The 25,361-nt window shown below is 40.6% G+C and overlaps 2 protein-coding genes across 3 annotated transcripts in view; one reads left to right on the forward strand and one right to left on the reverse strand.

The window, feature by feature from the left end:
• The first annotated feature begins 1,767 nt into the window (after positions 1-1,767).
• On the forward strand, positions 1,768-5,770 carry LOC137142226 (elongation factor 1-alpha-like). Its single transcript, XM_067531483.1, has 7 exons — positions 1,768-2,062; positions 2,191-2,370; positions 2,541-2,837; positions 3,366-3,516; positions 3,890-4,146; positions 4,792-5,026; positions 5,476-5,770. The coding sequence occupies exons 1-7, from the start codon at positions 1,907-1,909 to the stop codon at positions 5,592-5,594; spliced, it is 1,395 nt and encodes a 464-aa protein (XP_067387584.1). The 5' UTR covers positions 1,768-1,906; the 3' UTR covers positions 5,595-5,770.
• Positions 5,771-8,889: 3,119 nt separating this feature from the next.
• Positions 8,890-25,361, reverse strand: part of ASAP1 (ArfGAP with SH3 domain, ankyrin repeat and PH domain 1) — a 297,252-nt gene continuing 280,780 nt past the window's right edge. For both annotated transcript variants that reach the window (XM_067531501.1, XM_067531494.1), the window contains 4 exons: positions 24,341-24,399; positions 19,223-19,725; positions 15,421-15,543; positions 8,890-11,645 (listed from right to left, as the gene is read on the reverse strand). In XM_067531501.1, coding sequence (XP_067387602.1) covers positions 11,571-11,645; positions 15,421-15,543; positions 19,223-19,725; positions 24,341-24,399 — 760 coding nt within the window. In that variant the 3' untranslated portion in view covers positions 8,890-11,570. The remainder of the gene's footprint in view (positions 11,646-15,420; positions 15,544-19,222; positions 19,726-24,340; positions 24,400-25,361) is intronic.

Raw genomic sequence — 25,361 nt, forward strand, 5'->3', positions numbered from 1 at the left:
TATAATAGAAAGTGTTAAGAAACCAAATGTTACTACCAGTGCTGCCTATAATAAGGATAATCTCCATGGGCTCTGATCCTGTAATAGGAGCAGCCTTTGTAGATCGCCACCGACTTCAGTGGGACTCTGCACTGATGACATTGTCAGCCCATGTGGATCCAATCACAGCATCAGAGGCTAATGTTCATAGTAAAAACCTTCCCACACTCAGCCCAATCCTGCAAACTGCCTGTGCATCCGTCCTACATAGCCCCTTTCACCATAGTATTGGAGCTCATAATCATTAACAGACTTATCCTCACAACACCTCTATGAAGTAGGGAAGAACTATTATTCCAATTTTACAGATGGGACCTGAAGCAGAGAGGCTAAGGTCTAGATTTGCAAACTCCCATTGACTGCAATGCCAGTAAAGGAGATAAATGGTTTTGAGAATCTTGTTCATAGTCACACCGCAGGGAATGAAACCTCCTGTGTCTTCAAAGTTCTACAGCAGCATCATAACCAGGACCATTTTTCTACGTGAATCTTGCAGGATCAGTACCTTGGCTATGAAAACGAAAGCGCCTAAAATGAATAGACTGTACTTCATGCTTCCTTTATTTACCCAGTTATACGATTTTCATATTATTTGCATTGCAATAGTAGCTAGGAGCCCTAATCCTGGAGCAGGACCCCATCATGTTAGGTGCTGTAGAACACAGAACAAAATAGGGTCCCTGCCCCAAAGAGCTGATGATCTCTATAAATATTAGCAGTAGATTGTATGTAGAAAGTGTAAAAAGGCCACTGTCACGTTAAAATGACATTTTAAGAAACCCTTTACTCACATTAGAGCTTTAACATGACAGTAATTTTTCCAATATAATCTACTTCCCATCTCTTATGCTCTTTATTTCATACTGGACTTTCATTGTCTCTAGCTTGGAAAAGGAGAATACGGGAGTCTGTTGTTCTTTAGACCCCAATCCTGCAATCAGTTCCATGCAGACAGACCTTTATCCCCACACCAGGGCTCAGCTGATACCGAAGGGTAGGAACAGGACCTTTGTTGTGTTCACTTTCTGTGTTTATGCATTAGCACACTGCATCTGTGATTGGTTACATATACTGCACGGGAATACTGCACAGATCCAAATCACCGTTATTAAAAGGGGAAAATATCCCGGGGAACTGGGCTCCATGCTTTAAAAAATATGTAAATGCTGGGCCTAAATGATAATGTCACTTTGCTCAGAGAGGGAACACCATAAACTCCCTTAAAATGGCTACAGGAAAGACAGTACCCTAGCAAATATCCAATGAGCAGTCTTTCTATCCTCCTCTGACTGAAAATCAACTACTGGCACAACCAGTGTGGGTTTTGGAAACCTCAGTTTGAGTTAAGTATAATATCTAGAGATGTCAGGAGGTCAGACAAGATGATCTAAAGTCTATGAGAGGTGACAGCAGGCAGCGACTATTATCATGGGGGAGGGAGAATACCAGAACTTGGAACAGCCCCCAGTGAGAAGATCCAGTTACTCTCTCTGGGAAGGAAGTCAGGGGCAGGTATCACCTCATGATACCTTGCCGGAGTTTGAGTTGTTTGTCTCTTTTAAGGGACTTTCCTATTTCCATGCTCACAATCGACCAAGGCCAGGGCAGGAGACTTGTGCCCGGGAGGTGGTGGGGGGGAAGGGGTGAGGCTGCCCCGTGGGCAGAGGCACCAGCACAAGGTCTGTGACCGTCCCCTGACGTGCCACTGAATCCCCTGAGGGTCTAGCCATCCTCACCGCCCTTCCCGAGCTGGGGAGGGCAGGGAAACCCAACCCGCCTGGCCCAGCAGGTGCGGGCCAGCGCCCATCAGCGGGGCCGCATAAAGGCGGGGCCGGCGGCCCAGGCGCCTCCAGCCGCCCTAGCAAGGATGGAGAAGGCGGAGGCGGCTCGCAAAGTTCACCTGAACATCGTGATCATCGGCCATGTGGACTCGGGGAAATCCACCACCGCCGGCCACCTCATCTACCAGTGCGGGGGGCTGGAGCCGCGCCTGCTGGAGAAGCTGGAGGCGGCGGCCGGCCAGGTAGGCTCGTTCCCCGTGCTGCGCTGCGCTGCGCTGCAGGGGGCTCCCAGCCCTTCCCCTTCCCCGGGCGGGCGGGCGGCAGGCCGGGGCCCAGCCGCCTCCCCCCCTGAGCCCTGCGGTCTCCGCAGGCGGGGAAAGGCTCCTTCAAGTTCGCCTGGGTGCTGGACAAGCTGAAGGCGGAGCGGGAGCGGGGCATCACCATCGACATCTCGCTGTGGCACTTCCACACCCGCCGCTTCTCCGTCACCCTCATCGACGCGCCGGGCCACCGCGACTTCGTCAAGAACATGCTGACCGGCGCCTCGCAGGTAGGCGGCTTCCCGCCCGCGGCTCGCGGCGTGGACCCGGGCCCGGCTGCAGGGGAGAGGACGGGATGTTGCCGCGCCTGGTGCAGCCCCCCGCAGGGCGCGCGGCCCGGTTCCCGCCTCGCGCCGAGGCTGCGGCCGCCCCGCCTCACGCGGCTCCTCTCGTCCCTCAGGCGGACGCGGCGGTGCTGATGGTCTCGGCCGCGCCCGGGGAGTTCGAGGCCGGCGTCTCCCGCCAGGGCCAGACCCGCGAGCACGCCCTGCTGGCCTACACCCTGGGCGTCAAGCAGCTGCTGCTCTGCGTCAACAAGATGGACCTGAGCGAGCCGCCCTACAGCCAGCGGCGCTTCGAGGAGGTGGTGCGCGGCGTCGGCCTCTACCTGCGCCGCATCGGCTACAGCCCGGCCGCGGTGCCCTGCGTGCCCATCTCCGGCTGGGCCGGGGAGAACGTCACCCTGCCCAGCCCCAAGGTGGGGGGAGCCCCGGGCGCTGGGGGTGGGAGGGAGCCACGTGGAACTCGCCTGCCTGGAGGGGCTGCCGCAGGCCCAGGACCCCCACATGGGGGGGAGGGCACGCTGTAGCCCCCATTACCGTGAGGGGAAACGTGCTCGTGAGTGTATGTGGGGGGTGAGGGGGTGTGTGTGTGTGTGTGTGTGTGTGTGGGAGGTGGCCCATGTTATACACGTATACTGGGCCCGAAAACACTATGCTTGGGCCCTCCCCGTGCCAGCAGGGCTCTGGATCCTCTGCTGAACCCAACGGGCAGGGGAGATGCAGCCTTTGTCTCCTGGGGCAAAGGTGCCCCCCAGCCAGGTGCTGAGGACTAGAGACTGCAAGATGTGACGGGGGAAGGGACAGGTTTACACTCTGCCAGGGGCACCTCATGGGGTGGGAATGAGCCTCCGGCCAGGGCTAGTGCCAGACCTCTGCTCACAGCCCCTCGCTGTGGTTTTTTTTTTTTCCCCTGTATCTCGCTGGCGTCCATCTCACCCCTGCAGATGCCCTGGTTCAAAGGCTGGAAGGTCAAACGGAAGGAAGGTTTCGGGAAGGGACAGACGCTCTTGGAAGCACTGGATTCTCTCCTGCCACCTGTGCGGCCCAGTAACAAACCCCTGAGGGTGCCTCTGCAGGATGTCTACAAGATTGGAGGTCAGCCCAGGCAGGAATGGGACACTGGGATTTGCTGGGCTCTGCAGAGGGTCTCCCAAGTGACTGAAGGGCCCTGTGGGGCCAGGGCCCAAATCACCCCAACTTAATGACCTTCCGTGCACGGGGAGTCTTAGCAACTACTTGCTCCTAGCCATGCCTCCGACTCAGGAAGTGTCCTCGTGCAGCAGCAGCCTGGGTGCTGGTCTCTGCTCATCTGGCCTTGGTTAGCAGGACAGGAAACACTTCTGAGGATACTCTCCCTCTTCCCTCATCCTAGCCAGGAGACTCCACCCCACGTCAGATTAACTGGTGTGCTAGCTGTGCTGGTTGTGGGTTTCCTTCCCGGAATCAGCTCTTCCCCCTCTCCTCCCAGGAATTGGCACTGTACCAGTGGGGAAGATCGAGACAGGCATCCTCAGACCAGGCATGAACATCTCGTTTGCACCTGCAAACCTGTCAGCGGAGGTCAGAACCATTGAAATGCATCACGAGCCACTGCAGGTGGCTTTTCCTGGTTACAATGTGGGCTTCAACATAAAGAACATTGCGGTCAAGAATCTGAGGCGGGGCCACGTAGCTGGCAACTCCAGGAGTGACCCCCCAGCAGCAGCAGCCTATTTCACTGCTCAGGTGTGGAGACTTGCTTCTATGTTTCTATCTAGGGATGATAGTCAGGGTGTTGGCCCTTCATGAGTGTGCAGCAGGGAGGTTGCCATTCCTGTGGGGTGTGACCTTCTGGTAGCACCACTGGCAGGTTTGGAATAGGGATGTAAAATTAGTTTGTTTAAAAATGTTTAAATGTTCTAAAAATAGAATGTTTAAAGGTTAAATGCGGGGGAGGGCGGAGCTGTGCTGGGCTCCTGTCTCACTGCCAAGTGAAAGCTGCCTAGCTGTGGTGGGGAGCTGAGCTTAGCCCAACTGCAGGATTGATGCCTGCAGCTCTTCTCTTTCTCCCCCCCAGTTTAAACAGCAATCAGCTGTTTAAAATGTTGACACAGCTGATTACAGTTTAAACAGTTAACCTTTTACATCCTTAGTGTGGGGGGAGTCAATCAGACTGGACTTTGCAGAATACAGTAAGGGCTACAGGCAGTATGCCTCCTCCCCAGTGCAGGTTTCTGTTGGTTTAAACAGCCTCTAGCAGCATCTGCTGCCCAAATGCATGGGGCATTGCTCTCCAGAAATGTCTGGGCATTTAGGAGTTCCCCCAACCCTCTCCTTACTGTTTTAAAGCTCAGATCCTTGGTTCCTGAAACAGCCCCTCTTGTGTCCTAGGTGATCATCCTGAACCACCCTGGCTTTATTAAGGCTGGCTACTCCCCAGTGGTAGACTGCCACACCGCTCATGTCACCTGCCAGTTTGCTGAGCTCTTTGAGAAGATTGACCGTCGATCGGGAGAGAAGCTGGAGGACAATCCCTCTGTGCTGAAGTCTGGAGACTCTGCTATTGTTAAGCTTGTACCTATGAAGCCTCTGTGTGTGGAAAGGTTTTTTGACTATCCGCCTTTAGGCAAGTGTTTGAAGTAAAGTCAGCTCTGCCTGTCTGCTACTAACCACATAGATGAGATGCAATGAGTCACCTTAGCTAAACTTAGGGGCTTCTGTTTCCATTTTCTGTTTACCATTGTTCTGTGTATTCTGATGGACTGGGCAGGAAGTAGAAGTTGACAGTGAACAGCAGACTTTAGCTAAGCCACCTAAATAAACAGGCTGTTTACGGCACAAAAAGTAGCCTAGCATGTTAACTACTGTATTGTGGTAATGCCTATGGGACTAGTCATGGACCACTGTGCTAATGCTGTAGAAACCTAGAATAATGATAGTCCCTGCCCTGAAGAGCTTAAATCTAACTCTAAAATGAGATGAGGGAAGGAAGTAGAAGGTGGCTGCAGGAGTACAAGCAGTTGTGCCTGCTCCTTAGTTTGAAAGGCAACTAAAATATTGAACTTTCCATTTCAGGCCGCTTTGCAGCTCGGGACTTGAAGCAGACGGTTGCGGTTGGAGTCATCAAATCAGTAGAAAAGAAGCCTGCAGGTGTCACTAGAAAACCAGCGCAGAAAGCGCTGCTGATCAAGTGAAGGGTAGCTTGGTCTATTTTTGTTTAAAGTCAGTTTAATTGAAAGGTAGCTTTAATGTAATCAGTTGAACTTGAGATGGACTCTTGTTTTGTTTAACCCCTAATTGGGACTTCATGGTTTCATAGTTAATGTTGCTGGCTTTGAAGTATCTGAACAATAAAAGCCTCTTCATCTCAGAGGCCTGTGTCACATTTATTACAGAAGTCATTTAAGATTCGCATAGCTGGATGCCTCCTTCCTTATTGTAAGTTTCTGGAAAAGTTTGTTCTCCAGCTTTGGGGAGATCAAAAGCTCTCTGAACAGATCTTAAGGACAGCTTCAAACTACCACTTGCATCTATACAAGTAGGTTTGATAGGTAGCCACAGCTTTGTGGGGCCTCAGCTACTTCAGAACACGGAAGCAAGCCAATGTAATCTCCGACTTTCCCTGTAAAGGGCTCTCAACTCCAAATGCATGCTTGCTTCTACTTGTGGGAGAAACAGTAGCAAGAAGTCTAGGATGTGAACCTAGTGGCTGGCACTTCCCTGAATGGCCAAGTATCTCCCTCCCTAGATGAAAAGGGAGATAGGATGGGGTTTAAACGTGACTTATGTCACTGAGAAACCTAGGACAACTTTAGAGTCCTAATTGTTGGGTTTTTTCTCCAGTCTCCTTTAGGGTTCTCTTTCAAAAGTCTTCCTCTGGCCTCTTCAAAGATAAAACTAACTCTTACCCTCCTGTAGTGTCCAATGCCACAGAAACTGAACCAGCCTAACATACTGGTAAACATTTATAAGCGATGCTTTTTGTTCGGTATCCCTTCTAACTTGATATTCCGTGCCTAAACTCAAGCCTCTGTTCTTCTAACTAATGGGTGTGATATGACTGAGGTATTTTTGGATAAACTTGGCAATACAAGGCATTTGAACATGTCTAGCATCTTTAACTGCACTAAGTCACAGTTGTGACCAACTCCTGTGTAAGATTAGTCTTATCTGTTACCTTAGGTTAACAGTCTCCAGCTCGTGCACCTTTACTTCATGCAGGCAAGTTAAAAATGCTTGCAGTCAAACGTTAGTGATAACATGACTCACTTAAGTGAAATAAAAGTAAAGGGGTGGTTCTGGTCAACTTGTAGTTCCTAGACCAGCTGCTGCTTGTCCTGTACCCACATACACAAATGCCATAGTGGCTTAGTATTCCTGCAAGAGATCCTTGATCAGGGAGGGATTGCCACCACCATAAAACAACTGCCAAGGTGTCCAAGGGCATCTCCGAACTTTTGGAGGATAAGAGAAGGGGGCTACTTACACTACTACACCTTACACTTCACAAATTGGTGTCCAAGCAGTTACATAGATCTAAGCCCTAAATAAAAACCCACTATCCATTAATTGATTAATAAATTTATCCTGTAAATTGAAGGGTGATTCGTGCTCACTTTGCACATGTCCAAAGCCAGTTGTGCTGCATGTGCAGGCTTTCCCCACTCCCCTACAAGCCCAGAACATTCTGACAGGATGAAAGTATGAGGCCAAATGAGATGGGGCTTGATACATTAATTTTCTTACTGAGCTACATCACCAATATTGAACTGCAAACTTTCAGCCCTTTTATCTTTCGGTAGGTGACCTGTACAACAGGCTTTGTGAATTCAGTACATGTTAAGGATTAGATTGTTAGTCTACAATTACAGCAGGTTTGCTGCTCAACATCTACACCCAAGCAGTGAGGGCTACTGATCCGCTAGTCACCTTAAAGCTTGCATTTTCTTTGCTGGTATTGAATAGGGGAAGCTGGTCATACCAATCTAAAGAAAAGACAGGAAGTTGAGCAAGTATGAGCTCCTGTGGGTAGGGAGAGGGGCAGGCCTAATTAAAAATTTGAGCTGTAACCATGAAAATGTTTGTACTTTTCTTTGTTGGAGTGAAAGATCCTTTACACCCTCTATCAAATTGTGTCTAGTCTTGCCTTAGAAATGCCATGTTGTACATACCCTGTTTTTGCCAAGGTTGGGGAGGGATAACAGTGACAAACTTCAGATAATTATAATCAGACTTTTAAAACTTTATAAAAATACCTACTACACTCAAAACCCCAACTACTAGGAAGCACAAGCTCTTTGGGAAAGATTCAAACACTGTTTTCCTTTGAGTTAACCTGCCACGAAGGTGGTAATTCAAGGCTGTTAAAAGGATATACTTTGCTACAACCTAAATCTGTGAAAATTTCTTCTATAGGCTATCAGTAAGACCTAGCAAAATGCAAAGATTAGTACATTTATATGGATAACAAAAATGTCCAGGGTTGTTATAGTAAATATTGAACAAATATTTTCCAAGACATACACCCTCATATGGCCACGTGTAGCCTCTCTCTAATTACTGAGGGTGAGGGAGGAATTTTTTTCCTAAGGGCAGGTTATCCCATAAATACTTGGTGCAGGGGTTCTTGCATCTTTCTCCAAAATAATGAGTAGTGGCCATTATGAGGATAAGGGGAGCACAGAAATTACCACACAAGCTCAGGCCCATTTTCCTAATAAAGTATCAGATTTGATACCTTAGGTTGAAAAAACACACACCCAAATCTATGCTTTCTTATAGCTGGAAGGGGAAACAAGTGATTTTCTCCTTTGCAAGTCACCTTTACTGTGAACTCATTATAACCAAGTACTTCCTTCAGAATATTAGCAAAACCACCCCCACACTGCTAATCTCTCTAAAGCAATGATTAAAAGGGGAACCTTTTCCAGGGCATTAAAGAATCCAAAGGGAGAGAGGAAAGAGATACCATGCCAGAAGTTCAGGTTTCTCTGTTAAAACCACCTGTGGAATAGTTAAAAGTAATTTAAATAACTGTTGAGTTGCAGCAATCAATGTGACAATAGCTCTCAAAGAGCTGTGAATTTTCAGTCTGTTTACAGACACAAAAGGATGGCACAATATTAAGCCACCCTTTGAATTTTTTCCTCAAAATCAGAACAGCTAGCCATTTTTTTAAAAAATGAAAACTTTATTCTGCAGAAACTGATGGGGCCAGCAGAGAAGCTTAATACCCACCCATAAAGCATGAGTGTATTTTGATACCAGCACATAGTAGCTAAAAGTTGTAGGATAAAACTAAGCACATTCATATTTAACACATAGGTTACACATATACATATATTATCAATTTAAAGAATATTTATATTGATAATTCAGCTCTCTACTCAATAGCTTAAAATGAGTTCTCTCTCAACAGCCACCTACGTAAGACGTAGTCTTTCCTCCTACAGGAGATTCCAACTGACAAAAGGGCCTTGTTCAGATGTCTGGGATCAACTGAATGCATTTATTTCAAAGCAATTTTAAATATTAAAGTAGAAATGAACACATACAGTACTCAAAAAACTGTCACATTTAAATACATGTGAATAGACAAGTGTACTGATGTTTGATCTTAACATTCAAATGAGAATTCAAAATTTTAACAAGTGGCACTAGCAGATCTGATTTCTATACAACATGTTGATGGATTATGTATTAAAAAAATAAATAGCAATTGCTGTTCAACAGTAAAATAAGACATCATTTGCAGAACATCCCCATCTCAGGGAAAAAACTACTTATTAGCTATTTGTCTATAAAGATCTAAACTCTCCAAATACTATTTCATGTACAAAATTGCAGCTAGTGGCTCATTGAGTTTAAATATAATACTGTACTTAAACTCAATCAATATATCACACAATGTATTTTTTTGATTTCCTATGACCCACAATAAGCCAGAACAAACAGAACTCTTGTTCCTGATGGAACTAATTTCATTTTAAAAATGCCTATGTATACTACTGCAAAGAGTGTACAAAAGAATAGACAGTTGATTCTACATCATTTTACATATTTTCTTTGTGGTTAGCTTTCACCAGCTCATTTTAAGATCACTTAAAAATACACTTGACCACAAAAGTGAATAGATTTTTGTTTCTTTAATGCAACTTAAAACATGTGTTAATGGATAAAATGGAATGCTAAATAAACTCATCCTGACTTCCTTCCATAAAAAACAGTATAAGTCTGAAATACTGAAATTAATAACACTGTGATTAGATGCAAGCAGGCTCACTCATTCATGTATTTTTTTTTTAATACACTTTTGTTATGACATTGATAAAGCAATAGTTTAAAAACCACTTTCCAGTAACAGTTGATAAATATTTTGGAATATTTTTTCATGCAAGGTTTATTAGATTGATATTTAAGTTTTCATAACCATATAAACAGAATTAAATATTCACTGACTACAGCCTTGTAAAACTGCACTAAAAATGAAAGCCTTCAGAAGGTTATTTTGAATTGTGCTTTTATAAAATGAAAAATCTTCCTATGTAGCCAAAACTGTCTGACGTAAAATATTAGTAATATGTATTGTTGCCAAAGTAACATTTTAAGCAATATAATACTAGGCCTACATATGAAAATCACAGAATCTGATAAATGCAGCTATCTTGATCAGAGAAAATAATTTCATTCTGTTCCAAAATTAAAAATGATATAGAAAATCAGAAGTAAATTAATGTGTTTTTAATAGTACATTAAATGTTGTTTTGATTAGAAGAAAGACTAAGTGAATTAACTGTACAGTGTGTGTTTTCCACCAATGCAATTTTATAACAACTTTGAAGCTACCACAAGTCAAATGCATCCTTCCAAAGACTTATTAGAAATTAATGTTATGGTAACGTGTCTGTTGGCTGGTGCTTGGAGTTAAGACTATGAACTACAATTATGGTTTAATGAAGACTATTAATATACAACTTGATACTGGGTGATGAGTTTCTATAATTAGCAGCCTGACAAACTGCATGAAAGGTTAACCTTCATTCTGATTTTCTGAACAATTTTTTTTTTAATAACAGTTTAAATTTATCCAGACAATAACACTGAGGAAATTTTACACTGGCTAATTATAACCTTCAACAAAGTTGAAGGCTTTTTTTTTTTTTTTTTTTTTAAATAGTGATTTTCAAAGAAAGCTAATTAGCTATAAACAAATACTAGTGGCAAGCTCACATTTCAATCTGAATAGTTATCAAATTAAAATGTTCTTTTGTTCCAACTTAGCTATGTGACTACAGTACTATTCCTGTACAAAGGCATGTTTCAAGTAAGATTCTAAATGCATGCATAATGTAAACAGTGTAATATTTTCTAGAAGTCCTTGGTTACTAAAAATTCAGTGACAAACCTTCAGCAAATTTCACATACGTATAATGAAAGACAGTGACAGTATGACTAATTTTTTATCAAAATAAATTTTCAGATGGAAGTAATTTATAACTGTCTTAAAGTGAGGTAATATCACAGGGAAACTGCAGTCACAGTTTGGCATAGGTCCACATAATATAAACATGAAATGCTGTATGCACACCATAAAATGCTATTGATTTCTGTAAAGTCAGTGAATATTTCTTTTGCTTTCAAACTTACATTTAACTGAACACTTTCTTTAATAAATACCAAGTGGGTTTCATAGCTGTAAACTATGTACACCTAACTGCAGATTGGTCTTTAACTGGGTCAAAACCATTCACTTTGAAAACAGAATCTTAACTCTGCTAATCATATAATTGAGAATACTGAGTTATTAGGAACAGTCATTTCTAGAAAGTTACATGGCTGGTGGAGACCTATGTTTGGAAAGCGGGCAGTTGATACACGTTTTTAACAGCATAGACAGAGATGTAAGTGCTAGATGCCAAGGATGGCTTCAGCAAACCCAATAAGGCATGCCAGGTTCCAAGGCTACCATAATACTGGCAAAGGCAGAATAACACAGTATATTTACAATACATATAATTCACCTCATGAGGTGAACCTTAAATGAATTCTTATTTTGTAACAGCAGCTATATATACAATTGTGCACAGGATTACAGGGAGGCAGCAGCCATTAGCTTTTGCTAAAAAGCCTGTCTTGCATGAAGGATGTGCAATGCTCAAGTTTTGAATTTATTAATCTGATAAAATGTGCACAAAGGACACAGGGAAGACTCCTTTCCTCTCTGGCTGTCCTTCGACGTGGCCAATCTGCAACAAAGCAGAAAAACATTGTGGGTTTCCAACTTACTGCATATAACAAAACATTGTTCCTAATGCATATGGGTACAAGTCTGGTGATGGTTCCTGGACATTTCACAGCATGCCCTGTAAATCCTTGCCAAGTGAGCTACATTTTGGTGTATGTTACTCTTCAATATATCCTACTGCTAAACAAAGACACTAAGTTCTATTTTTTTTATATAGATTAATATATTCCTCCGTCTACCTCAGTTACAACAATATTTGGATTTTATTTGGAGATCAATAACCACCCCCAAACATTGTTGTAACCGGGGTATAGAAGAGGACATATTAATCCAAGTTAAATGAACTAGAACTAGAGGACCACAGTTGGAATGGGAGATCTGGAAAAGTCATATATTCCACTACAGTGAACACAGAGAGGTTCTCTTGGCTTTCAGATTAACTTCTAGTTATCATACTGTATCTTGCCATCTTAGTAAGAGAACTGAATGCTAACAGACTCACTGCACAATCTTGGGACCTATCCACACTAGGAAGCAGACAGGATGAGAAGTGGAACCTACAAGTTTGCTAAAAATGGGACGTTACCTGGAATAATATATGGGTAGAAGAAACCCTAGCAAAGCATTACATACCAAACACAGAAAGAGGAACAGGTGATAAAGGATCTCTCCCACCATCCTTCCCCCACCCGGAGAATTAGAGCAAATGTTTGGGCACTCCTGTTTATGAAAGGCTAGAGCCAAAAAATCTCAACAACATACCACACATGCCATATTTGTACAGAAAACAATTTGCAAGCAATCCATAGAATAATACACATTCATAAAGAGGTATCCAAGCAATTTCAAATACTAAGTCATTATCTTGTGCATGGCCATTTCACAAACTGGAAAAAAGATATTTTGTCCACTACATATAGTCTGCCCAACTCTAGTTAACAGTATCTGAACAGCATGCCTTGATTTATTACAGTTAGTCCTTGTCTAGCCCTCAGTGTTTCTAGGTTGAAGATTTACCTTTCGGTTCACTGTTTTCGGAATAGTAATGTGCCTCTCCCTGCTCTATAAGTCACCAAAATGGGAAGGGGGAATAGGTGAGCTCGTTGCTGCCCCCGATAGAGCCAAGACTGAAGCAAATGGCCCAATAGCCCTGACCGCCCCAATCCCAGAAGCACCGGGTGATCCAGAGCCCTTCATGGAATTTCCCAGGGAAATGGCTTTTTAAGAAGGCCCCAGCATCCTTCATGAAGGAGAGACTCAGCACCACCGCCAGCAACATTAGAAGATGGGTTGAGGAGACTAACAGAAGCTACCTCCCTCCAATAGTGCTAAGACTTGGGGGCACATGGCCCCAGCAAAAGCCTTCCCTTTCCCAGCAGCATGAGAAAATAGCTCATTCACAGCCTTGGGAGCCCTGATGAAGTCAGCGGTTCTGGAGTTTGTTAGCTGTTTTATGGACTTGCTAGATAGATTTGGGTCAATCCTGCATTAACAGGAAGATGGAGTAGATGACATAATAGGTCATTTAGGCTCTAATTTTGATGACAGTTATCAATTTCTTCTTGATTCACCTTGTAATACCTACATATGATTGCAGAATATACAGGGCTAATTAAAAAAAAAAAAAAAAGACAGTCCAAAGCTTTTTTGACAAAAATAGGTATTTTTGTTTGAAAAGGATGCATAGATGCATATGTAGATGCAAATTACACTTGGAAATTGCAAATGTGCATGCTGCTGCATCTTTTGCAAACAAAATCTTAGGTATACATTTCTGAAAATATAGGTCTTATTTAGCATTATCCATTGTTCTGAACTTCCTACAATCCAGAAGGTAAAATAAATTGATGAAAGAGAACGGCAACCTTAACTTCAAATTTCCTTTTGTCAGTCTTCACCTTTAAATAAGGCATGTTAAATGTAATTTCCTTTTTTAAATGAAAGTATAAACAAATATAAATAAATTAAAGCAGACAAAAGAAGACAAAAGAGCCATTAAACTGTCAGTTCAGCTTTGACTCAAAGATACATAGGCGATGAATGCATTAGAAATCTGCAAGATAGATGGCCCATGACATACTGATAACATAAGAGCCTCTGGTTTTTCAATGTGAATGAAATTGTTATTATTGACATTCACATTACACACAACATATTTATCTATTCATCAGTGATTCAGTGTCAGTACAAATGAATGAGGCACATCTATTGGCCAAATAACTGTGTGTCCAGACAGATGAAATATAATGAACATTACAAGTTCATAAATTCCATTTTCAAGAACTGAAATTTCAGAGTTATGCGGACATCCAGTAGACTCTTTTCTGAGATTCACAGATGTTTACTGATATTTATTTTGACTGTATCTAATTATACGTACAGTGGGAGAACTGCCATATGTAGCAGTGCAGTTACCTGCATTAGCCCTGCAAGAGAGCCTCTGTTTCTCTTCCCTGCTGTTTACTCATTGTTAGGAAAAGAAACCAAAAAGCAAAATGTGTTAGCACCTTTCATTCTTTTGATATTTTGTTTTGAGTCTGAACTCTACCACACTCAGGGTTTCCTGTCTATCAACGAGAAGAAAAATTGTGTGTGGCACAGACCTGAGACAGTTTGGACAGCACTGCAGCTAACTGGTGGACTAACACCTTCTGGGACAATGCAGCTGTAGGAATTGCATTTTTATTGGTAAAATTTGTCTCATTTTCCTTTCTTATAGCTGTAGCCTGGGGAAGATGGATTCACTAGGGCTTGGGAGAAAACCTGCAGAGGGTGAAGGAAGGATTGGGCCTCAGACTAGGTTTGAGAAACCGTGAGGTTAGCAACAGAGGATTGAAGATTGGATCAAGTCTTGGAACACAGAAGCAGGGGAGTGGGATCCAGGAGGAAGACAGAGAGTAAGGCAAGAGTAACTGCAGTATAAGGACAAAGTTGATCAACTGCATGTAATTTAGGAGGGGAAACCAACAGTGCTTGGGGTTAATTACAACAGTCATATTCATAGCAATAATTATAATTTCTTTAATGTTGCTGGTGAATTCAGACAAGAATAATATTCTATCATATATCAACAAAGGTGCACACAGTGTTTAAATTGAAGGATTTGTAGGTATTAGAAGGGGAAATCTCAGACTGCCTTATTTAGTGGAAAGATGGTGCATTCCAAAGGCAATAAAATACTGTCTTTCAGAATTTCAGAAGCATCTCTGAGCCTGGCAGGGACAGTCTTCCCTGGTTATTGCTAGAACTATCTCCCCACAGAAGCAGATAACTTCATTGCCCATACATACCCATTCTCCTTCAGTTTAAACACTGGGTACAAGTTTAAGTAAACAGTGTTGCATAAATTTCTGAAAAAAGATGCAAACATTAATGCAAATTATGTATAGTGCATGGTATGTTGTCCCTGCCCAAACAGTTAGTTTCCTTTAGGGTAAAGGAAGGGTTAAAATGCACCTGGGATAGCAGTAGCACAAGAATCAAAGAGCATACAAGATCTCTCAGTAAGCTCAATCATCTGAAAACCTCTGAAAGCTGGGGATCAGTTTTTGCTGCTGGAGGTTGCTAACACCATGGGAGTCTACATTTAGGTCCCTGTGAAGCATACAATAATTTGATTTCTTAATGAAATATGATTGGTCTGATGTTCAGGAGCTTTAAGTAGGTCAAATAAGGTGTAGCATATAAAAACTATGAGTCAGTTAGCTGCTGCTCAGTTGAAAGTGATGCCTATTGTGTCAATTATACAGAATTTTCATAAAAGGAGAGATACATACCCACCACTCTTGGTCCTCTTCACCGGTTACTATAATTATTTCTCCTTCAACAAATGTAAGCTCATCATCATTGTCTGCTTGACAGTCATAAATGGTCTTCACTCTCCTAACTTTGTTTTTCCCCTAGAAAATAAATACAATTTTAGCTGAAAGAGCTAAGAAAAGGGATAAATATATAGAATTTAAATTTTGGCTTTTGACCATGATTTATTCTACAAAACCAGTGAATTTTTCCAGTAGTTTATGTCTCTGATTGCAGGGGGAACCCATCATGCCCAAGTGCCTTGTTTCAGCAAGGATTTTAAATAACTATAACTGGACTATATAGTCTGTATTAAAAATAAAATGTTAGAAACCTGACATCTAACTATTGCCCAATGAAATGATTTAGGCCTCACCTAAACTTACTTAGGCCAGAAAATAGTCTTAACAATGGTTCTGACATGGTTTTAGCCTATAAACACTAGCCCTTTAATCTGTATTAGAATTAAGAATAGGCCAAAACCAAATAGAAATGCAATTGCCTTTGAAATTCAGAAAGATAGGGGAACTGAGGAAAATACTGAATTCAAACCCCAGTGTCTAAATACCTTCTAGAAGTTTGGTTCTAGCTCCTGTGCAGAAACAAAATGAACCTATTATTTGGTTCTGGAACAGATATAGACTAAATCTAGCATGAGAATATTTTCATGAGATTTTGACTCAAGATGGCAGAAATTCCACATGAAGATCTACTCTTAGACAACAGGCACTATTTTGGGTTGATCTCTCATGAGAATGGCTTGTGTTATCTATTCTGAACCCATACACAATCTGTAGGTCTGATTCTGCCCTAGACTGTTAATTCATATCCAAACACTGCCCCTCTGGAACATCCCTAGATGCAGCCTGTTTCCTGGCAACTGCTGAAAACAGTTTCCAAACTTGACTACCTTTCAAGTATTTGGTCTGCTACTGAACATTACATTTCAAACAACACTCAAAGACTAAAGGAAGGCAACAATGGTAAAAAGGTTCTGAAAGCAAGAACTAAGAAGGAAAGTAAGAGAACCAGGCAAGCTTAGCAAGTAAGACAATGTGAAACCCAGAAAAAAATAAGATTGAGGTGGAGATGGTACCTATTTGCAAATATATAAAGGAATGCTATATAAAAGGAAAGGAATCCATTAGTCAACCCTGGACTAAATATGCTGTAGTAAAAAATTAGATTAAATATTAAGAGAAACTTTATAAACTTCAAACCAGTTAGGCAACACAGAAAACTGTCAAGGGAGGTTGAAAGTCACCATTAATAACTCCCAAGGTGAGACTAAGCACCCAGCTTCTAGTGACATTTATACATCAGAAATAATTAAATCAATTCTGCAATGATGCAGGGGAATGGACTATTTCCACCAACTAGACTGTATTAATTTTTCTAGTTCAAGTGAATTTCTGTAGAAAGCTAGATTTCCATACATGTCTCAAGTTATGAAGATGTGAGGGAAAGTGACTGACATTGCTTCAGGTAGTCAGCATTTTATTAGTAGTAGATGGGTGACATTTTAATAATCTGGCCCAGTTTAAAACTCATGAAAGTGATGGAAAGGTGAATACCAGCCCAAGGTGGTGTATGTCTCTGAAAAGGACTAAGGGCTGGATTTTAAAAGAATGTACATTAAGAGCACAATTTGGGGTTGTGATGTGTAAAGAAAATAATATTTCCAAGTCATGTAATTTTTGCATCTAATGCAATTAATAATAATGTTTTCTCTTTGGGCACCCCAAATCTGTCACCTCAATCTAAAATGCACATACATCAAAATATTCAGAAAGACGTTTTGGTGCTCACAATTGCACAATGATAGTTGCTGCCTTGCTAATTAGCCTACATGACCCCTCCAATTTGTGCTCTCATTTATACTTTAAAGGAATGGCTTCTATTAGGGTCCTTTTCTCCCTGATGAAACCTCTATAGCCAAGAAAAAAAAAAGTGACTGTTTACTAGTGTAGTTTTAATGACAAATTTTATTTCTCTTCAAATCACATTTAATTCTTGAGATATTACTGATACTTTGTCATACCTACTGTATGCTTATGAAATACCTGATCCCTTCAAACTGTTAAAAAACAAAGACTTTTGCCTGCATAGCAGGTGGTTAAAGTCCCACTAATATTGGTGGCTGTCCTCATAGGTCTTGATGTTATATGGTGATGCAGCATTGCATCATCTTGTGGTGACAGAAAACAGCAGAGGAAGCAGTAGAGAATGGGACCAGATGAGAAATGTATCTGAGGGATTCACTTCCCCATGCAGCTTCATTGCCAGTCAAACACAAGAGTGTGAGCATGCATGCACAGGATCTGGAACTGTGCAGGGACACATCTCTGGTGCTTCCTCCCCATTTCTATAAATATAATAATTTAGATTAGGCCAGAACAGTGTGATGTAAAAACAAATATATATGGAAGACCCAGCAGTTCATCCTTAGGACTTTGGAGTATACATTGTGATTTTCTGTATTTTAGAAGATATTATTCAAAAGATTAATGAGTTATTTGCCTCTTTTCTCATAAAGGGAAGTGGTAGATTGCAGTAATGAGTTTTCCCCCTCCCTTTAAAGTAAGTGACTAGGCAACTATTGGCTGGGAGACCTCTTGTGGCCATTCTGCTGTCCCACCTACTGGCAGGAAAGCAAGGAGGTCCAAAAGACAAACACTACTGTTGCTCCCCACTTCAGATTACCCTGACTGGTGAGTCCCTGCTTCACCAGTCAAGCAGGAACAGTGAGCTGAAGAGAAGAGATGCTCTCCTAAGCTCAGGAGAGGAGGAGCAGCTCTCTTTCCGCTAACAGCAGAGATGGGGAAGCTGTGTATTTTTTTACCTAACCCCTTTGCATACCCAGTTTGCTAGGTAAAGACACTTCTATTATTTTTTGGGTAGTTCATAGAATGAAAGCTTTATAAAAGTATGTTTAACACCTTTTCTTTGTCTATTTGGACCTTGAGATAAACTAATTTAGGACACACTACAAGAATAACTAGTGTGCAGTCTGAATAAGTGTGTTAGGAAATTAACTATGATATACCTATTATACCTGAGTTTGTTAGCTGTGAATTACATTAAAGTCTAGTGGCAAGAACAAGTTGGGTTCCAGTTCTGTTCCCAGCTCTGTCATTGATTTGTCATTGATTTGACCTTTGGCAAGTCAAAATTTCCCTCTGTGCCTCAATGGTCCCTTCTGTAAACACAGTGATGCTTCTGCACCTTTGTTAAGCACACAGGTGCTAAATATTTGAATTATTACATTGTCAAAGTTGATTTTTGTGGTTTTTATGTTCAATTTTTTGTGCTTTTTATTTTAAATCTTAAATTTTGTAACAGTTATTAAAAGGAAGTTTAAAATAAACCTATTAAACCCTTTTCTAAATATGTTCAAAATCAAATATATGTCCCAGTTATTTAATTGTAGCAGAATTAAAGATAGAAAGCTTTTAAATAATTTTTAACTCCTTAATGCACAGAAAGCTACCACTTATTGCAGAAGCATAATTTGCACCCTTAACACTGCCAGAAATGCTCTGGTGAATTTAAATGCAATGTCTTGCTTCCAGGCTTGTCCTTTTATGTTTTTGTATTCATTTTGGCATGCAAGAGGTTTTACCATAACAAGCATTATCTATTGAAACTGTTCAAAAGCATTCATCTGTGCTCAAATTTGTCACTTGTTTTGTGCACACAACTCAAGTGCAGTGTTTTTGCAAATTTAGCTTTAAGAGAACTTCAAGGCTTTCAGCAAATTGGAAAATTAGAACTACCCACCATATTTATTTTCCTGGGAAGTGGCACTGGGGTCTCTGGCAGGGTCTGGGTCACGTCATTAGAATCTTCAGATATTTGCTTTTGGAGGGTCTCTCTAGAGTGCACATTTGGAGAAAGATCTATGGAGTGAGATTTCTGATTTGCCTCTGAGGGCTGAGGCTTTGGTGATGCTTCTCCAGCTGGAGTTTTAGCCAACAGATCTCCCAGATGAGGTTTTGGAGGAAGGTCCTTCATTTGTGGCTTTGGCGGTAAGTCTCCAAGTTGTGGTTTTGGTGGCAAATCTCCTAGCAGAGGTTTTGGGGGTAGTTCTCCTGGCTTTGGGGGTAAATCTCCAAATGGAGGTTTCTGGGCAAGTTCCACAGGCTGAGGCTTTGGGGGCAAGTCTCCAAGTTGTGGTTTCTGTGGCAGATCGATAGACTGTGAAGATTTCTGAAAGATTTCCAGGTGTTGATTTGATTTATCTATTGAAAGATGATGACTGGTTTCTATTTTTCTTAGTGCCACTAAAATAGAAAGCAAAACCAGGATATTTTTACATGTACTTCACAGACAGACAATTTCATTTTCCCATATTATATTTTAAAACATTCTGAAACATGCATGACAACTTATTTTCTTCTGTAAAGATTTATTTCCAGCATACAACCAAAATGTAGAAAGAGAATTTTTATTTCATGCTAACTCCAAGTACAGATATCTACAATGAAAGAAATTAAAAAGCTCAAGACCTAGCAGTTATCTTCAATAATTGAATATGTCAGATATACTCTCAGTTACCGTTCACACATTTTATATAAAACACTATTTCCCAAAATTTGAAGTTAATAAACATTATTATATTTGTGATTTAAAAGAAAGGATTGAAATTTTGAAAAATGATATTGCCTTGCAGTTTATCTACAGAGAGAGATGGAAAATATGCAGTTCATTTCCATCAAGATTTTTATATTTTCTTAGTTTCACTGCTCTTTCTTCCTTTAGACTCTTCCATTAAGCGTGCCAAGCAAAACATGACTGGCATGACTGCACTTAACTATATTTTACAGGTATATTTTTATGAAGCCTCCCATTGAGAGTAAGCTCCTTGATGAAAGTACCACATCATTTTGTCTCAGAAAAAGGGAAAATTTCATACTGTGTTCAACATTTGCCTTTAGGTCAAGAAACACTGTCAAGAATGACAGGTCCACAAATTTAAATCTACCACACAAATATTATCACACATATACAGGCAAATTGGTTGAAACTATAGTAAAGAACAGAATTATCAGACTCATAGTTGAATACGATTTGTTGGGGAAGAGTCAACATGGTTTTGCAAAGGGAAATCCATGCCTCACCAATCTACTAGAATTCTTTAAGGGGATCAACAAGCATGTGGACAAGGGTGATCCAGTGGATATAGTGTACTTAGATTTTCAAAAAGCCTTTGACAAGTTCCATCACCAAAAGCTCTTAAGCAAAGTAAGCAGTCATGGGATAAGAGGGAAGGTCCTCTCCTCGATCAGTTACTGGTTAAAAGATAGGAAAAATAGGGTCAATTTTCAGAATGGAGAGAGGTAAATAGTGGTGTCCCCCAGGGGTCTGTACAGGGACCAGTACTGTTCAACATATTCATAAATCATCTGGAAAAAGGGGTAAACACTGAGGTGGCAAAATTTGCAGATGATACACAACTACTCAAGAGAGTTAAGTCCAAAGCAGACTGTGAAGAGTTACAAAGAATCTCACAAAACTGGGTGAGTGGGCAACAAAATAGCAGATGAAATTCAATGTTGATAAATGCAAAGCAATGCACATTGAAAAACATAATCCCAACTATACATATAAAACGATAGGGGTCTAAAGTAGCTGTTAATGAATCAAGAAAGAGATCTTGGAGTCATTGTGGATAGTTCTCTGAAAACATCCACTCAGTGTGCAGCGGCATTCAAAAAAGCTAACAGAATGTTGGAAATCATTAAGAAAGGGATAGATAATAAGACAGAAAATATAATATTGCCTCTTTATAAATCCATGGTACGATCACATCTTAAATACTGTGTGCAGATCTGGGTGCCCCATCTCAAAAAAGATATATTGGAATTGGAAAAGGTACAGAGAAGGGCAACGAAAATGATCACGGGTATGGAAAAGCTTCGATATGAGGAGAGATTAATAAGACGGACTTTTCAGCTTGGAAAAGAGACCATTGGAAGAGAGGGGCTATGACAGAGGTCTATAAAAATCATAATTGGTGTGGAGAAAGTAAATAAGGAAGTGTTATCTATTCCTTCTCACAACACAAAAACTAGAGGTCACCCAATGAAATTAATAAGCAGCAGGTTTAAAATGAACAAAAGAAAGTAATTCTTCACACAACACACAGTGCACCCGTGGAACTCCTTGCCAGAGGATGTTTTGAAGCCTAGACTATAATGGGGTTCAAAAAAGAACTAGATAAGTTCATGGAGGATAGGTCCGTCAATGGCTATTAGGCAGGAATTGTTGTTTGCCAGAGGCTGAGAATGGCCAACAAAATGGACCACTTGATGATTACCCTCTGTTCATTCCCTCTGAAGCACCTGGCACTGGCCACTGTCGGAAGACAGGATACTGGGCTAGATAGACCATTGGTCTGGCCCAGTATGGCTGTTTTCATATTCTTATTATATTACAACCTACTACAAAAACACATTCACATCATCATATACGATAATCCTGATTTTAAGATGAGAATTGTGCACACATTACCACAAGTTAGAGACAATCTAGACATACATGTACGTAAGAGTGACTTCTATACATATGTGGTAACACATATGCAAACAAGGCACAAATGAACCAGGTTCAGGCTGAAAATCAGGCCAAGCAATTCTTTTTAACAGCACTCCTGATATTAAATGCATTTTTATTAGCCCTCCAAAATGAGAGCTGCAGATAACATAGAATATCAGATTTGTTTCTGGGTAATACACCCTTCATAAAGACTAGAACAACCACTTGCTATGGTTTGAGAGTTTGGTATATGGCCCCAAATTTACTTCAGCCCATGATGATAGTCAACTCTATCCTCATTTTATACCAAGTGAATTTTGACTTCTTTTGTAGTGACACCTATCATTTCAATGACACCTTAAAAGGACACACTTGAACTGAATTAATTACCTTACCTGTAAAAAACTGAATTTTTAAAATTTGTATTTAGTTTTTACCATTAATGCTTTGCATTTCTTTTATCTTACAGAATGAAGTTAGACTGGCCAGCTTCATTTTCTGGTTCTCATACTTTGGAACAATACATTTATAATATCCATTGACACACACATGCTGGCATATGTAAAACTGTCATATATTTTATATGCTTACACTCACTGCATGTGCTCACATGCATGGGTATGTATGCCGGGGCAGGGTATATATATTTCTCTGTTTTCTCCAGTTCTTCAACTTAATTCTGGTGCATCACTCAGCGAAAGAGGCTTCCATTGACCACCTTCCCTCCCAGTCTTCTACTCTGTTTGGTTCTCAAATGTTCCACTCTACTGACTATGGTACAGGAAAGGCTTCTATGACCAGTGGTTGTCTATAGTTTGAGAGCCATGCATCATACGGTACACAACAATGTTTAATTGTTAGGATCTTTCATTGTTAAGAACTCATTTAAACCTTTGTGTTTTATCAACAGGAAATCCTACCTTATGTGTTAAGGTGCTCTTAACAGATTTTCTCCTTTTGTGTATATGCAAAGCATACAATGCTTTCTAGGTTGGTTTCAATCCATTTTTATCTGCAAGTTTCTTAACAAACTTCATATTGGTTATAATGTATTTGCATGTTCTCATGTGTACATGTGGGTGAAATTTTTCAGACAAAACCTTTTTCGCTGAAAAATGTAGATTCAGGTCAACCAGAACATTTTGTGAATTCATGTTGATTTCGGCCAACTATTTTGGTCAAAACAAACAAAAAGCAAATGTCATAACAATTTGTTTTGACATCAGCTAGAGTTACAAGGGGAGTTAGGTGCCATTCACAAAACTGAAGAGCAGGAGGTGTTTGTGTTATAACTTTTATCCCAGTTGTCAGGGCATCTGGGATGTGAGAGATCCAAGATTAAATCCTCACTCTGGAGTAAGTACTTGACCCAGGTCTCACACCTCTCAGGGGAATTCCCTAACCACCAGGCTATAGGCTAGTCTGGGATGGGTTTCTTCATCTAACTTGTTGACGCTGTTCCACTTTGTATAAAATACTTGCATAGTCATTGGCCTAGAGAAAGAATGACTCTATATCTCAGTGGTTAGAGCACTGACCAAGAAGGGATTACAACTGGTTCCAGTCCCTTCCCTCCTCCAATGAATATTTAATTATTTATATGAAGTTGAACAGCTTCAAGAGCATAGACTGAGACCCACCCCACAAGATTCTGTAGTCCTATAGTATATCCTATAATATGAAATACTTGTGAAATTGTTATCTTGCTGCACTTTGACAGAACACAAAGGAAAGATTTTAACCCCTTCTCTTGGCCGAGAACAATTAGAATAGGGGGACATTTTTCAGAAGAACCTAAGTGACTCAGGAGCCTGAAGCACATTTTCAGAAGTGACCTAAATTCCATTGATTTTCAAGTAACTTCTGTAAATGGGATTTAGGCTCCCAAGTCACTTAGGCAATTTTGAAATTTTTACCTCTAGCTCTGTATTATTATTTAACATTTATATTGCAGTAGTAACACCAGAGCTCAATCAATACCATTAGTTCATTGTGCTAAGTACTGTACAAATACATGTAAATACATAGTCCTTCTGCAAGGAAATTATGACTTTAGAATGAATCAGTAATGATGCAGGACAATAAAAATACACACATTCTTATTAATTTTCCTCAAGGTTCTGCAGGATTTCAGAATCTGTTTAGTTTTTTTGACAAAATTCTTGCTGATTCAGAGAGAAAAATCCCTATAGATTTTACCAGAATTTCCAGATTTGTGTTGTCCCAGAAATAAATGTCATTTGCTGAAAACACCAAATTTATTAAGACCCTTAAGATTTATCATCACTTGTTTAATACATACACACACACACACACACACACAAAATTCAACTACGTATACACCTTAAAAAAAGGCCTTACCTTTTTGAGGTAGTTTAGGAAGAACTCTTGGGCCAAGTGCAGTCTTTGCAGTCCCCGTGCTAATCAATAGATACGAGCTATCAGTACTTCAATTTAATGAACAGTGAGCTTACTGTTTCCCATTTCTAGTACCACCCACCCCACAATTCAGAAACCTCCCCCCAACATTTATAAGGAGAGTTTATGCTTAGCCAGGACACAGCTCTGAAACTCAAAGCAGTATTGACAGTGATCTTGGATTATTCAAATAGAGGAAAAAGCTGTGAAAGCCTACACAATATTAATGCTGCATGGCACATCTGTTCCATAAATAACAATATGTGCATTCATGTATATTTAGAAAACTGCTTAAATTGAGAGGGTAATTCAACTGACAGATTTTTTTTTTAAGAAGGCATAAAAGCACAAGTCAAGGACTCAAATTAACACATTAAAATAACCATATGAAGTAGCTAGGTAATACATTCCAAAAATGTGCAATTATGATGTAAATTAGTCTATCTTTTTCTTTGGGTGCTGAAGCCTCTCAGGATTTGAACTTGTGCTTCATAGTTCACCCTATATGTATATCACTGTAATACACATACACTGTAGCTAGAGCATCATTATCTGTTATAGGTAAGCTTGCCAAAATATTCCATTTGTTTTTTCAGTTGTGGATAACTTTTCAAAATCTTTATCAATTAAGCTCAAGTTTTTTAAGCCTAGTCTCTGTTCAAGGATGAAAATTTCTGGAAGTCTGAACAATAAAATTTGAATCTTTTGTAGACAGGGAATATGAAAAAAAATACACATTCCCCAATAAAAATGCTGCATGATCTTTTCTTAAACCCATTTTGCACAGAAACGATTTGGGGAGAAAAAGATTAAATTTGGCAGGGAGATAACTCTTCTTGATAACTACTTACTTTAAGATAGCTACTCTGAGTATTCTGGTGAAAACTGGTTTTGATTTGGTTAAGTTATGACACTCTATAAAATTGTATTTTGTGCATGCTCCGTAGATAATGAAGATATTTCA

Source organism: Emydura macquarii, unplaced genomic scaffold (genome assembly GCF_026122565.2).
Source record: "Emydura macquarii macquarii isolate MOO-44397 ecotype Brisbane River unplaced genomic scaffold, CSIRO-AGI_Emac_v2 contig_369, whole genome shotgun sequence".
Lineage (NCBI taxonomy): Eukaryota > Metazoa > Chordata > Testudines > Chelidae > Emydura > Emydura macquarii.